Source organism: Diplotaxodon limnothrissa, linkage group LG4, assembly GCF_057381915.1.
Source record: "Diplotaxodon limnothrissa isolate DT_005_m linkage group LG4, D_limnothrissa_male_GT1.1, whole genome shotgun sequence".
NCBI classification, from domain to species: domain Eukaryota; kingdom Metazoa; phylum Chordata; class Actinopteri; order Cichliformes; family Cichlidae; genus Diplotaxodon; species Diplotaxodon limnothrissa.
In genome coordinates this window covers 28,401,505-28,416,767 of record NC_140599.1, presented here as the reverse complement: position 1 = coordinate 28,416,767, position 15,263 = coordinate 28,401,505, and the positions used below count along the sequence as shown (strand labels likewise).

Sequence of the window (15,263 nt, the reverse complement as noted above, 5' to 3'; positions counted from 1 at the left end):
CACTTTGAAAGTGCAAGTGGAACACACAGCAAGGAACAAAATTCAAACTCAGCCCAATGTAAGAGACAGTTATTTATAGGAATGCTTTTGAAATGAACAGTGCAACTTGTGTAGAAAAATAAAACAATCTGTTAATACACACACAAATACCAGTGTGCTCTATACTGATTACACCATCAGTTATCAGTAAATATTTTTACAACAATATCAAAAATAAGTGTGAAATTTCCTCCGATTCAATCAACTCTAGAACGATTTTTTGTGTTAAAGAAACAGCAACAAACTTAAAGGTGCTCATAATAGGTTTTTGAAGCATGTAACGAAACAGTAAAACCAAACAACAAAAAACAAGCACACTCTGTAAATCAAAGAACACACACAAAACACATGAAGTTGAAATAAGAAATTATAACAGTGTAAAATAAAACCGCTTCATGTTTTGAAATTTATCGAATTTATCGAAATACGACCCACTGTCTTCAAGGTTGTGTGCCATAACATCCATATTCGGCGAGTCAGGCATCCTAATTGACTGATGTATAAAAAGGTGGAAACCTCAGACCTGACCACAGTCTCTCATGATGGTGTGACTGCAGTTTAAAACCTCTCAAAGGCAATAATCAAACTGCGCTCTAAACAAAGTTGACGGTGGATTTTATGGCACAAAACTATTATGTAGGTGGGAGAAGCTCAGAGCAGCAGCTGAATTGCTCTTTCTTCCTCTCCTCATTCGACCGAGATCTTCAGGGCTTCATGAAGAAAGGATGAGCCAGGGCTTTGGCGGCTGAGATGCGGCGACTCGGTGTGAATACCAAACATTGCTGCAGGTGAGGAGATGTTACACCTTACTAACGGTTTACAGACAATTACTATCCCTACTTTGTGAAACCACATTCTCAAAGTTGTTTGCCTTTGATTAATCTCAGATTTTTGAATTATCACTTATTCAAATCAGCAACCCAAAGAACAAAATATTACTTATATTAAGACACAAAAGCAAGCAAGCACTGCACATTATGGAGGACCAAAAATGCCAAATAAATAAATATTTAAAAAATGTAATTAGTCATTACAATACTTTACTGAGTGTAATTACAATACAGTTTACTATTAATTTGTATAATTAATATTTCTATTAAATAGTTTATTTATTTTTATATATTTATTTTATTTATGTATTTTTTTTTCCTTTTTGTACTTTTTTTCAAATGTTTTTAAATTGTATAATTTTTAATGCACTTCTGTTTCTTTATGCAAATAAGGGGCCATCATTCAAAGTTTATCAGTAGGTTAACTTTTGGGCTATTCTTTAAATAATTTCAGGAGATGAAACAGCCTTGTTTAATTAGGCGGAATAATGCAAATATATTTGAATTTAAAAAAATTCAACAAAATAAAATGGAAAGAAAGGGAATAAATATAAAAGTAGAAATTTTAGAAAAAAATTATCATGAGTTTTAATATTAATTTAATAAATGGCATAATAATTAATGACAAGGTTTTTTTTAATTAATTAATTTCCTTTTTTATTTTGGGCAGTTTGGGTACTCCGTAGAGGCGTGGATATGGGAACACTGGCTGCAAGCTGTGTAACAGGAACAGAACTGCTATGACATTAGGTTTAAAATGTAACGTTTCCATCAGAATGACGCACATTTTTTTTCAGTCCTGAGTTTAAATGCAGTGGCATCAATGTGTCCTGAAAAAATAACTTTTTTTTTAACTCCGCTGTTTTTTAATGCTCTGCAAATATAAACGGTCTAAACTAAGATGATAAACAAGGTAAACATTATGTGGCAAACATGTTTGCCATGGCAACATAAGCTAAATATGCACCGCTCTGACTAAAAACAGCCTCATAGCGCTGACAGCAGGGCTGTGTACATCTCATGCCCTTTTTTTCACAAATTCAACTATTCTATTTTTTCTACTGTGTTGAACGAGTGATTACGGAGGGGATGTGGACACAGCTGTCATAAGTGCAACGTGAACACACAAACACAGATCTGCTCACAGACAAGAGGTCATTCTCATCTGGGCCCAGGTTGGGCAGCAGCTTGGTCAGAGAGCCTTGAGGTCCCCAGTTGACTGAATATGAGATCGGGCTGTCTGTGGGCCAGTCCTCCTCACCAGGCAAACCAATCACCCTGAAAAACATAAAGCAAGGAACAACTGTGCAGCAGCACAAAACACAGAGTATGGTACAATCAGAAAAGGTATGATTTGTATGGAAGGGTTCTCCCTCTTCTTTCTAAAGGCCATGGCTAAAGTTTGCAAAGTTGCATCTGGACAAAAGCAAGACTGCATACAGCCCATGTGACTATGTTATAAATCAACAGGGTTAACAGTTCTCTTCATTGTCCTTGATACAACAAAGGTAAACAAACTTGGATATGTTTACAAACTTTTTGGTGAGGAGGATGGCTTGCGTGGATTAGAGGAGGGGGTTACTAATGTTTTGACAAATTTTCTTGCGTATTCTTGCAGTCAGCTGTAAAACTGGTAAAATTGGCATTGACCGCATCTTTGACTATAGACTTTTCTAATTTCACCTTGTCTCTTCTTTGTCTCCTCTGCTTCCATCTCTGTGGGGAGACTAAGACCCAAGAAGAGCAATAAAGGATTAAGCAAACTAAGAAATGAGAAAGTTAACCTCCAGCAGCCCCCAGTCCCTCAATAGAAAGGCCTACTTTGGTTCTGGGTTGGCTTTATCCCGATTGGTTTGGGTTTGGACCAACGATGACATGCACCACAGGGATGAAAATTCAAATGCTTGACCGCTTCCTGTGTTTCTTGGTGCATTTTCAGTATTATTGTTACAAACAACCCTGCATGACAGCAGAGAGGCAGTGCAGAGCAAAGAAGCTCTCCCCCCGTTTTTTTTAAAGATATACACAAAAAACAAAAACACTCACTGGAAGATTTTTTGCAGCTGCTGCACCTCTGTGTATCCCCGAAACAGCGGCCTGTGGGAACAAAGCTCAGCTCAAATCACACGCCAACTTCATCTCTATTTTCACAACTGTACAGAAGGTTTTATCTCCAAATTTAGAATAACATTCCAGCGTCAAATATGTCTTCCAGCGATACAAAGTCTGAGCAGCTCTTACCTCAAGAGGAAGAGCTCAGCAAAGATGCATCCAGCACTCCACACGTCCACCGAGGACATGTAAACAGAGTTCAACAGCACCTCAGGAGCTCGATACCAGAGTGTCACCACCTGAGCAGAAACGGGAGAGAATATAAGACATAAAGTTACAGGCGGGGGTGGAAGAAGCAAAGAAAAGGAATACGTTTTTTTTCACCTCAGGCCCAAGAACAGTGCCGAGTATAAGAAAACTGTGTGAAGATAGGATTATTGTAGTGAAACGTAATGCTTAACATCAAATTTCTGTTGTCTCACTTACACCTGGGGTAAGAGCAATATTAAAGGTGAGGATCCGTGCCAGTCCAAAGTCTGCAATCTTGACTTCTCCACGGCTGCTGATGAGGATGTTTTCTGGTTTTAGGTCTCGGTGCAGCACCATGTTCATGTGTAGGAAGTCCAGGCCCTGCAGCAACTGCTGCATCACATCCTGGGAGCAGCATGGCAGTAATTACGATTCTATCTCAAGCTGTGAGCTTTGACTGCAAAGCAATATCAGATCGTGACTCACACCTTTATGCAGTCACGGCTCAGTCCAGAAGCAGGAGCTTTTGAGAGGTAGGTGGACAGGTCCTGGTCAATGTATTCAAGGACCAGTGTGAGGTCCAGGCTCACGCCCACTGGTACAGCAGATGCATCCAACAGCCTGCAGAGTAGTATACAGCGGTAGAGTTGAAACAAGTCAATGCACACAATTAGTGCACAAGTAAAATGAAACCAAATTAGGATAAATGTCCAAAAATCAATTTAGAATTGTGGAAAGCTTGAAATTAACAGGACAAAGGGATGTTTAAAGTGAGGCTAGACAGGAGTTGTGGCAGGATGTTAACAATAATAGAGGATTGAAAGACTGTACACAGATACCCATGAAATGATTTTCCAATGCTACCCTGTAAGCGTTCCCATAAAATTAAAAGGAACAAATCAAGCATAGTGCATGTAACACGAAGAGCTTTCAGAGGCTACAGAATGAAGCTACAGAGTAAATAACATCAGGTCTAACAAACTGGAAAAATAGCATCTCATACTTAGATTTTACATGTAAAAGTGTATCATCAGTGTGTTTAATCTAAAAAATTCAAATGTAGCAACTCAAGATCATCATTAGAGCATCTGGAAGACATCAGTGTGGTTTGCTTCTTTGTGTCACACCTGGTTACCTGTTCAGGTGCCTCTCTCCCTATGTCAGTACAGATTAGGGTGTAGCCATTTTTTATTGCTGTAATTTCTAAGTGACCAATTAGTTGCAAATCCAGTTTAATGTCAAACGTAAGGTAAGTTCTATATTACAATGCTTTTATTACAATGAACATCTAATAAGAACATCTTTTAAAAAAGCAAGAAAACACATTCTTAATGAAAAAATATCATGTAAATATTTTTTCATTAAGAATGAGAAAGAGATTCATGACATAGTTAGAGGACTTAAGAACAAAACCAGTACACATTGGAATGATAGTGATATGGTAACAGTAAAGACAGTTATTGATGGTATTGTAAAACCATTAAAATATATATTCAACTTGTCGTTTCAAAAAGGGGTTTTTCCACAAAAAATGAAAGTTGCTAAATTTATTCCCATTTACAAAACCGGTGAAAGGCATCATTTTATAAACTATAGACCAGTGTCAATACTCCCCCAGTTCTCTAAGATACTGAAAAAACTTTTCATAAAAAGATTTGACAGTTTTGTGGAAAAATATGAATTACTGACAGATAGTCAGTATGGGTTCAGAAGCAACAGATCAACAGCTTTGGCACTAATAGATTTAATGGAAAAGATAACGGAATGTATGGATAATAAGGGGCATGTGCTCGGAGTTTTCTTAGATCTAAAGAAGGCGTTTGATACTGTTAATCATGAAATTCTAATAAAAAAAATGGAAAGGTACGGGTTTAGGGGAGTGGTTTTGGACTGGTTAAAAAGCTATGTAGGGAATAGGCAACAATATGTACAAATAAATGAATATAAATCTAATTTGATGGATATAGCTTGTGGAGTACCTCAAGGTTCAGTACTGGGTCCAAAAATGTTTATTATGTACATAAATGATATCTGCATAGTATTGCAGATTTTAAAGTTTGTAATATTTGCAGATGACACAAATATACTGTGTTCAGGTGTGGAATTGCCACAGGTTTTGGAGATGGTCACACAGGCAATAACGATATTAAAGAAGTGGTTTGATATAAATAAATTATAATTGAATCTAGATAAAACCAGATTTATGTTATTTGGAAAACAAAAGAGAAACATCAAAGTAGAAATATGTGTTGACAATGCATTTCCGTCCTGGGGAAAGCAAAGCATATGTTGGATCAGAAAGCAATGCACATTTTATACTGTGCTTTACTACTGCCATGTATGAGCTACTGTGTAGAGGTCTGGGGAAACACATACAAAAGTAACACACAAACAATAACTATAATACAGAAAAGGGCCATTAGATTAATAAATAATGTGGGGTACAGGGACCATACAAATGCACTCTTTGTCAAAATGCAAGCTATTAAATTCCAAGACTTGGTGAAGCTTAAAACAGTGCAAATAATGTATAAAGTAAGAAATAAATTGCTTCCAAAAGAAATCTGTAAATTGTAAAATTGTTTCTGTAAATAAAAGAAAGTAAAAAATTAAACTATAAAAACCTCATTTTAAATAAGTATAAGAATGAAGAAAACAGGGTTAACCCAGGACGGTAATGTTGCTGGAAATGGTGTTTTAGTTCTTTTTTGGGTTGGTTTTTTTGTTTGTTTGTTTTTCCATAACTTGTGAATCTGCAAATTTACACATTCTGTATTTTTCATATGAAAGAAACTATACCGTGGTGGGGCTTGCTTATTTCTTGTTTTTGATTTATGTATGTTTGTTTTGTTTTATTTTGTTTCTTATGTTGTTTGTTTAATTTAAGACTAAAAGAAAATTAAATGAATGAGAGGTAAAACTTGAGGGGGCAGGGACAAATAAGTAAATACTTCTGCCTACTCCTTTTCAAACAAATAATGGAAGGATATTTTGTAATGATTGTGAAAGCATATGTTTGAAATGTTTGAAATAAAATGAACTGAACTGAATATGAAAACGCATTAGCTAAAAACAATAATTATATTTTAGCATTAAAAAATAGCATTTGGATTAAAGAGCTCGTGCATAATGGTGAATTAAGCACTGCAGAAACATCAAATCGATTTTGGTAATTACCAGTCTTGTTAATTTAAAAAACTATACATTGAGTGATAGTGCTTAACATTAAAACATTTTGAAGCACTAAATACCTTTTTTTTTCTTTTTATAAATAGATTTTTTTTTTTAAAAACAGGCCTTTCTTTGAACTCATGTTTCATGTTAAAGATAGATTATGTCACACTGTGTTGTATTAGGACTGTAAATGACATATAAACCTACTTGACTATGTTGGGATGGTTAAAGTGCTGCATCTTGCGCAGCAGCGCCACCTCTCGGATCATGAAGGCAGGGATTCCGGATTCCGACGTGTCTCCGTGGATGGTGAACTTCTTAACCGCGAGGAGGCGCTGTTTCTCTCCCACCTCTCTGGCTTTGTACACTTTACCATAGTAGCCTTGTCCTACTTCTGCCAAGAGCTCATAGCACAAAGGTTGAGTGCCGATGCTCATTGTTCTTGAAATTCAGGGTAAATTAACCTGAACTTTGCTCGAAAGACACACTTTTAGGGTGACAACGGCTCACACGCCCTTCTAGCTGCAGTCACAGTAAGCTAGCTAATGAGGCTCTGCGAGTAAACTGAGGGTTTGCAAACGGTAATAACCAGCTGTCACAGCACCGCTTCAAACCACCTGTAACACCGTTGTTTTTATGTATTAATAAACTCTGAATTATGATTAAAATAGCTACTGTCGTTTTTTAATTTTACCTGAGAGTGTTCAGCGCCCTTTTCGCCACCACCCGGCGACGACGTGAAAATGTCTTTGCGTGACTGTCACCAGCATGACAGAAATTATGAGAAAAATCACACCCCTTTTAATCGCCAACTAATCAGAAAGCACAAAACTTGCGTTTAGCTAAGCCCACTCCTGGTACACGTGTCCACGCTGCTGTCAAATGTCACTGTACACAGCATGCTGCGTTCAGGTGTTGGACATTAACAAAACAAATAAACAAAGAAGAGCTTTTGGCAAGTGGCCATTTTTTAGTCATTCACTCAAAGCTGGGTTAGATCCTAATAATTACTACTGAAGTGGGTCTGCTTTACATGGACTATTTCTAATTCCCATTGTACTGGGAATAGAAATATTCCCAGTACAATGAGAAATTAATCTGACCTGCTCATAAAACACACAGTGCACCAGAGATACAGTTGTAACCATTTTATTATTTGCACCCCTTGTTTAATGTTTAATGAAAGAACTGTTTTAAAAAAAAAAAGTAAATCAAACATATGTCATAATTAGGCACATTATGTGCAAAAGAAAATTAGCATAAAATACCACACAACACAGTGGATATTAATTCTGTCTGTGAATGACTCACAAAGCATTTACATGAGTCGTGTTAAAGCCTGAGTAAGTACAAGTAGGCTTTTATAAGGACCACATTATTCAGACATGTTAAATCTGGTATTACAGACAACTTAACCAAACCGCGGAAGAGAAATGTAAATTAATATGAGTTCTCCAAGTGTTATGGAAGATTAAACTCTTTCCAGTATTTTAATGTTACTGATGAGCAAAAGTGTCACAGCACTGATTAAGTGCTGCATGAAGCGCTCTCTCAGCTGAATGGTGTTAGGCAGTTACTCCCCTTTCAGCTTGGTATTAATAAATGCTGTCCTCTTTGCCAAGGCGATGGTATCCAGATGGAGGTTTCGCTTGAGAATGGCAGAGCCGCAAGTGAAAGCTCCGGCGAGGGCACCGGCGAAACCGCACAGAAACACATCCTGGCCTGTGAAACAAAGGCATCAAGTGTTATACATGCAAAGTAAATCACAGCACACTGACTGGATGTTTGGATGTTCTAAACACACAGATTCACACACACCTGTCAGATAGAGGTTCTTCAGTGGCGTCTGAGCTCTCACTGTAATGTTCAGCTCAGGGTCGAACCGGCTGATGCTGTGATCTACGCCATAGATCTCGCCTTTGGGGGCTCCGATGTAGTGTGTGTTTGTTATGGGAGTACCAGCATCAATGTATTCAATCTGCACAAGGAGAAAAAACAAATATATGGCTGCACAGAACTATTTAACTAGGAATTCAAGACTGCTTCCATCCATCTGTCTTCTTCCATTTGTCCCATTCTGGGTCACAGCTCGGCTGGAGCCTATTTTCCAGCTGTCATGGGCCAAGAGGTGGACTACAGGTTAGGACAGGTTACTAATCTATTACAGGGCTAACACAGATAGATGATCACCAGTTAACCTAAAATGCATGTCTTCAGTTACTAAAAATCATGCTCTGTTGGGTTGTGACTGATTTGGCTTTTGAAAAATGTCTGATTTCTCTGCCTTGAGAAGCCCTTTGGTTGTTTTTGCAGTATGCTTTGGGTTATTATTAGCAGACACGTTATTAATAAAAAGTAGTGATACAGTTCCATACGGAAGTCACTTGGTTATTAAACTGCTTGTCAGGCAATTATCTAATTATGTCTGAGCCTCTGAAACAGTTAATGCAAAAACGTTTGCAAAAACCTTTGGCCTAAAGCTGAAAGTCTGCACTTGTTTAACATATTGTTTATTTGAATTCAAATCCGATGTTGTGGTGTAAAGAGGTCCTAATTGTATTAGTCATGAACTGTTTGGCTTCAGAAAGATGTTTTAGCTGTTTTTCAAACCTCCAACTTTATGCAGCCTGAACCATTCCCTCCTTAGATCTGTCACAATACAACACCACTGTCACTCTTTGACAAAACAACAACAATCTGTTTTTGGCTTCACTAATACGGCTCTGCAATGTGACTTCTTAGCCACCCTTGAAACTTTCCCACCATAAACAGGTGGTGTGTACATAAAGTGGGGATATAATCAAACTCGTGAACTACACTCAGCAACAAGTGGTCTTAAAATGGTGATTTTGCTTTGATGGTCAGTTCAAAATGAGCAATTATTAACAAATTGTGCAGCAGAGAATTTTAGATTATAAAAGAATTCTTACACAAACTTCTATTCTTCCCCTTTGGAGAATTGCTCCACCACGATTCATGAGAGATCAGCCACAATAAAAAGAAAGCACGTTCTGCAGGACTGAGAGAGTTTGAAGCAATGGAAGACAGATTGTTCCTAGAGCTTATTTTTAGGAGCCAAAGGCCATAGCTGTTGAGTGCATTCTTGATTAAGTTATATAAATAAGGTGGTTGTAACCGAAGTTTTGCTTTATATAGTACATAAGTGCCAAATTCCATCATTAAGCCCATCTACTAGAAGCTACATGGGAAGAGTTTTTACCTTGTCTCTGGTGATCTTGGGGAAAACATCCATTACTACTTCTAGAATGGTGTCAATGAATGCCTGTTTCAGCTCCGTGTAGTCGCGCCCTCTGTTTGTCACCTTGCCATCCTTCCACTCCTCAAACCATTCATATTTGGCAAAAGTGACCAGACTCAAAGTAGACTTCCCTAATGTGAAGAAAAAAAATGAGACTGTTTTTGAAAAAAATAAAATAAAATAATCTATCGAGTTGAGATTTTGTGATTCTGTACCTGGTGATCTCGCCTCCCAAGTAGGATCTTTAGCTGAGGGAGAGGCGACAAAGAGGAGAGGTACATTTTTTGCTGCCTCTTCTCTGTCTTTCTTCATATAATTCATAACCCTTAAAAAAATACAAATAAGAGACTCTTCTGAATTTATACTGACATTAAGGACTGGACCAAAAACTACCTTTAGGCATCTGCAACATCTGCATTCTGAACATTTCTCTCTATCATTCACCATGAAAAATCAGACATTTCTGATACTTTCTTGCTGTGGCAAAAAAAAATGTACAGGTAAGATTTTAGACTTGTGTATCGCATTATTATGCTGTAATATTCTGATTTGGCTATAAATACCAAAGTCTATATTTGGTCCTAATTGTAAAAGGAATGAAAACAAAAGCTTGACATCGTACAGTTCATCGAAATTGTTCTCAGCAAAGATCCAGTAGTTGTCTGCTTTCAGGCCCAGCTCCTCCTTCGTCCCATTCAGACCCATGAAAACGCTCAGACCACCTTCACCATGCTTCAGCATACTCAGCTGCTTCTGGATAGCTGGAAGGCAGCAGAGGCACAGCACACAGTACAGCTTTACAAACAGATCAAAGCAATATAAAACTGATGTTAGAAGCATGAGTCATTCCCCTGATTAGAGGGAAAAACAAGTACTGCAACAAGTAGCACTGTGCATCAGCATCAGTACTTATTCTTTAAGGTCTTTGAGTGCTGACATGATTACTCAGTGACTCAATCAGCAAAGGGCGAACAAGGAACTTTGTTATTTACTTATCTCTCAAATTTATCCTCTCAAATGTGAGGGCTGGGTACTTTTCTCCGTTTTATATCATGACACGCTGGTGTTTTAGTTAGGAAAATCCAGGGTTTAGGCTGCAAATCATACAAATAAAGGAACTGTTAGCAAGATGTTTTTTCTATGTTGGGGCTTTCTAATTGATCAGAATAAAGAAAATCCTTAGTTACAGTTACAAGTCTGTTGGAGCCCTGATCAACTTTACCTCCTCAACTGTAACTGGACCCAGGAGCAGACTGAGCCAACTCTGGCAGGAATTTGATCTCATCCCCGGCCACTGTGCTCACACAAGTCCACAGTCTGCTAACCCTATGACCTTTTATCATGCTGTAAGTCTATGTTTTGAAAGCTGTGCCAAAAGTTATGTTAGTTAAGTTATATTTGTAATAAGATATTTATATATATATTTTTAAAAATCACAGTTATTGTCAGTACTGGGTGATAGTAAGACCTCACTATTTGTCGACTATGCTCAGAGGGAAGGTAATTAAATTGCAAAAAATCTGAGATGGCTTCTCTTAAAACTGAGCTCCCTCTCTCTCTTGGGTAACTTGTCCAATGTTATATGTATAAAAGCAGGTAGACTGCTGAGAAAGAGTGGGGACTGCACATGGGCATCTATCTTTGTTTGTGGTAAACACAGTGTGACACTGTAACTAGAGCAAACAGTTCAGTGGTGAGTATGATGTGTGGTTTGGGAGAGGTCTTTCAGTTGACACCTGCTTATTATAATATGACCAGTCAAGCTGACTGTTTATAGGAGTGAGCCTGAAGCTTAGCAAAGACAGTGTCCACTATCTTGCCACTTTCCTGTCAAAAACATCTTCAATGTTCCTTCAAATAAAGTCCTTTCTTACCTGGCATGGTCTGGAGGTCTTTGGGAATCAGCTTCTGGTATGTGTTGAAAATGCCAGCATCAGAGATGATCAGAGGAGCATGGATGTGTACTTCCTCCTGACCTTTCATTACGCTGACACCTGAAACCATAAAACACAAACACAGTGAATCACCTCCTCTGTGGGATGTTGAGCTAACTGTGTGTAGAGAAACTGAGGACCCACCACAAGCTTCCTTGGCATCATTGAATAAGATGCGATTGACTGGAGCTCGAACCAGAACAGCGCCCCCTGCCTTTTCAATGATGGGGATCATATGGTAGGCGATCTCACTAGCTCCGCCTTTAGGGTACCAGGCGCCATTCAGGTAGTGGGTGACTAGCAAACTGTGCATGGCAAAGCTGGCATCTTTGGGAATTTTACCTGCAGATCAGAGATGGAAACCAACAGTGAGAACAGCATAGCGAAGAACTGATCTGATTACACCACTAAAACCATAGCTGGGCTCACCATAGGTGCCAAAGATGTAGCTGAAGACAGCCCTGAGGTCCTTGTTCTCTGTCAGCTCGTTGACCACATCTGTAAGGCTGCGGGGAGCCATCTTGAAGAAGAAAGACAGATGCCTGAGTAGGCCGGTATGAACCAGGAACTTAGCCAGCGGGAGAGGGAGAATCTTCAGAAGAGCGAGGAACCAAACTCCGTTTCCAGTTTTCTGAACATGAAACACACAGTGGAAAAAAGTGTAAGCAAAGTAGTCTTGTCTCCTGTGATTACAAATTACATACATTTAGTGATAATTAAATATTTTTAAATTATCACTAAATTTACATAATATTCATACTCATTACATATCATGTGGCAACAGCAAGGAAATATATTCCTGGCTATACTTCTACAGGAGAATGGACAAATGTAAGAAGTATGTTTGTGAAACAGATGGGTGGTGCCAGAAGGCCATAAAAACTTGGCCATAAGGTGCCATGAGGCCAGTCCAAGTGCACCTTTCCTTATTACTCCATAAAACGTTATGATAAATTAATAATGTATTGTTATTGCTATCAATATTTGATATGCTCTAATTTCCCAAAAATGGATCACTTTGTTTTGTGGAGTAAAATAGACCAAAAGTACTGCAAAAATGATCAGTTTTACAATATTGAGCTGTATCTGTTGGGAGAAGTTAGTTAACGCTGACACGGTTCCAAGAAAGATAAAGAGTCTCTTAGAAAAATCCTCTTGTGAGAGAAACTATTATTATACGTTTCAAAAGATCTGAACCAGAGACACAAAGACTGTTTGCATAACTTAAAGCGATTGAGAAGAAGAAGGTTAATTAAAAAGTGTGCCCTCCAAAAGCACCAAGGAAAAACTGCTCCTGTATTTGCATGCCGAAGGGCAAACTTTGGCGCAACTCAGTCTGAGTGAAGTTGTGTAATGTTGCAGCTAAAAAAAAAAAAAAAGATGCTGCCTCATGAATCCGACCTTTGAGTTATCAGCTGATTATCTGTGCAACATCCACAGATGTTGGCTAATAAAAGTGCATAAACACACAGTTCCCAGGAGGAAAGGTCTTCACATGCTGGAATAACAAATAAAGGTCCACCCAATAAAATATGAGCCTACTTATTACTCAAAAAATACGTTTGCAATGCTAATAAAAGTCACTAAGTTGCAGAGGCACAAACTAAACTGTGATTCTACCTTGGCCAGCTTCATGAACTCGTCAATAGCCTTTTCCTCTCCTGGAAAACACTTCTTCAGTTCATCTGTGAAGCGAGTCCTGCCACTGTAGATGGGGTACCGGCGGCGGTTTTCTGGAGGTCCCAGCACAACGTGATCGAATGGGTTCTCCAGGGGCTCCCACTCCAGCTGTCCATTGGTCATCTGGTCCAGCATGCATCGAAACGGCTTGTGGTCCAACAGTTCGCCAATGTAGTGGATTCCTGTGGGATGATTGTGTAGATCACAGAGAGGAGACTTCAGAGCCTTTAATCGAGATCGAAAAGTATTCACCAAACCAAAGATCATCATTGCAAAAACTGTCAAATCTTCTCTCCTCTTTAAAAAATACATATATTTTAATTTTAGGGAATAATAAGGTAACACGAGTCACTGATCTCACCAACATCAAATTCAAAGCCCTTCTCAGTGAACGTGTGGCAGCATCCTCCGGCCCGGCTGTGCTGCTCCAGAACCAAAACCCTTTTTCCAACTTTTGCAAGCAGCACGGCAAGTCCGAGCCCACCAACCCCACTGCCGATGACGATGGCATCCAGGTTCTCCGGTACTCTATTGGCCACAAAACCTAAAGAAGTGGAAACAAACCATTCAATCACCAGCATGGTTTTAGCATAACAGTAATAAATTGGAGAATCCTAGTCATGCACTACCAATAAGAATCATTTTAAAACATAATTGGTGTCAGATTCACAAAAACTCCAGATATTCTGTTTTGCTCACTTTCATACCATGGTGTATTCAGGCTATTACTACAACTTACTATATAACTACAATTTCTCAAACCAAATAAAATGGGAAGTTTAATGGGGTAAAAAAAAAATAAAAAATCAGCAGACTGGGTATATTTATAGGATTCTAACTTTGAGGGGTAAAAAACTATTTTTTGTGACTTATTTATTAGTTTATAGTATGACATTTACACATTTTTGTAGTACTTTTTTTCCTCATATTTTTTCCCAATGTAATAACATAAAATATCCAAGTCATGTTTATTGTAAATTTGTAGACTGTGATCTCCAGTTTTTGTCCAGATTTCCTTCTTCCTTTTTTTATTTGTGCAGAGATTATCTGAGATTTTTAGGCTGCTCCCTTTTTTTTGCAGTCTTGGTTTGGCAAAAGTACCAAAGGAATCTTGCACTTTTATAAACTTTGCAACGTCCATTCCAAACCCACAGATCTCATCTTATATCTATTTATATATGTTTATATGAGGAGTGCATGAAATTAGCACAATTTACAACAACTTCCAGTTTCAGTTCTGGCTAAGCATCTGTCTGCTGACTTATAAAAATCCACAAACAAATATAAATAAGAATGAGTCAAATAGTTGACTTGAATAGTTCAAATGCAAAGGCTGACACTTGACCTGCATAACTCCGCGTGTAATGGACCTTTCACTCACCTTGCTTCAGCACTTTATTTTTCTCTTTCTTGTCGTAAACTCTCTTCTTTAGCGGTTCACGAGTGTCCTTCTCAAAGGGATCAGGCCCGCGGCCGCCGAAGACATAATGTAATAAAAATATGACAATCGCCGCACAAATAATGCTCACAGCGATCATTATTGCGCCCCTTCCCAAACCACTCTGCACAGTCACGGCGTTCACTTCCTCATTGGGTTCCATCAAAAACCAGAGCCTTTACTTAACAGCTCGGATCAGTACCGCCCACATAACTGACAGGTGGCGAAACTGCCCAATCAGAAGCTCCCTTTTGGGACGCGTTATTATATTTCGACCAATTACCGTCAAGTTCAACGTGACAGCTTCCTTTGGTGTTTATTATGTTTTTAAGTTGAAATTTACTGTGTCCTAATGAATTTATTACGTTTTTATTGCTGCTGCTTTTATCGTCCTTGTGTTTTGCTGCTGCTTTATTCACATAAAGCAGTGTTCATCTTATTTGTAAAAGTTCCATGGCCAAAGCATAAAATTTGTCTTTTCAGCAGGGTAGTGTACATGATCCACAACATCTCTTTGCAGTGTTTTACTTTTGTTAAACCACTGATTAAATTAACTATTAAAAAAAACAAACAAAACAAACAAAAACAAACCGTTTTCTCAAGGCGCT

General features: G+C 38.3%; 2 protein-coding genes across 2 annotated transcripts; both read right to left on the bottom strand.

The window, feature by feature from the left end:
• Positions 1 to 743: 743 nt before the first annotated feature.
• cdk21 (cyclin-dependent kinase 21) lies at positions 744 to 6,781 on the bottom strand. Its single transcript, XM_085351810.1, has 7 exons — positions 6,552 to 6,781; positions 3,659 to 3,791; positions 3,408 to 3,575; positions 3,111 to 3,220; positions 2,916 to 2,966; positions 2,015 to 2,147; positions 744 to 821 (listed from the first exon to the last, which is right to left on the bottom strand). Exons 1-7 carry the CDS (start codon positions 6,779 to 6,781, stop codon positions 744 to 746), a joined length of 903 nt encoding a protein of 300 aa, XP_085207936.1.
• Positions 6,782 to 7,487: 706 nt separating this feature from the next.
• retsat.2 (retinol saturase, tandem duplicate 2) lies at positions 7,488 to 14,818 on the bottom strand. Its single transcript, XM_085352775.1, has 11 exons — positions 14,599 to 14,818; positions 13,579 to 13,761; positions 13,158 to 13,399; positions 11,967 to 12,168; positions 11,682 to 11,879; positions 11,478 to 11,597; positions 10,226 to 10,364; positions 9,819 to 9,928; positions 9,565 to 9,734; positions 8,163 to 8,322; positions 7,488 to 8,066 (listed from the first exon to the last, which is right to left on the bottom strand). The coding sequence occupies exons 1-11, from the start codon at positions 14,816 to 14,818 to the stop codon at positions 7,918 to 7,920; spliced, it is 1,893 nt and encodes a 630-aa protein (XP_085208901.1). The 3' UTR covers positions 7,488 to 7,917.
• Positions 14,819 to 15,263: the final 445 nt, after the last annotated feature.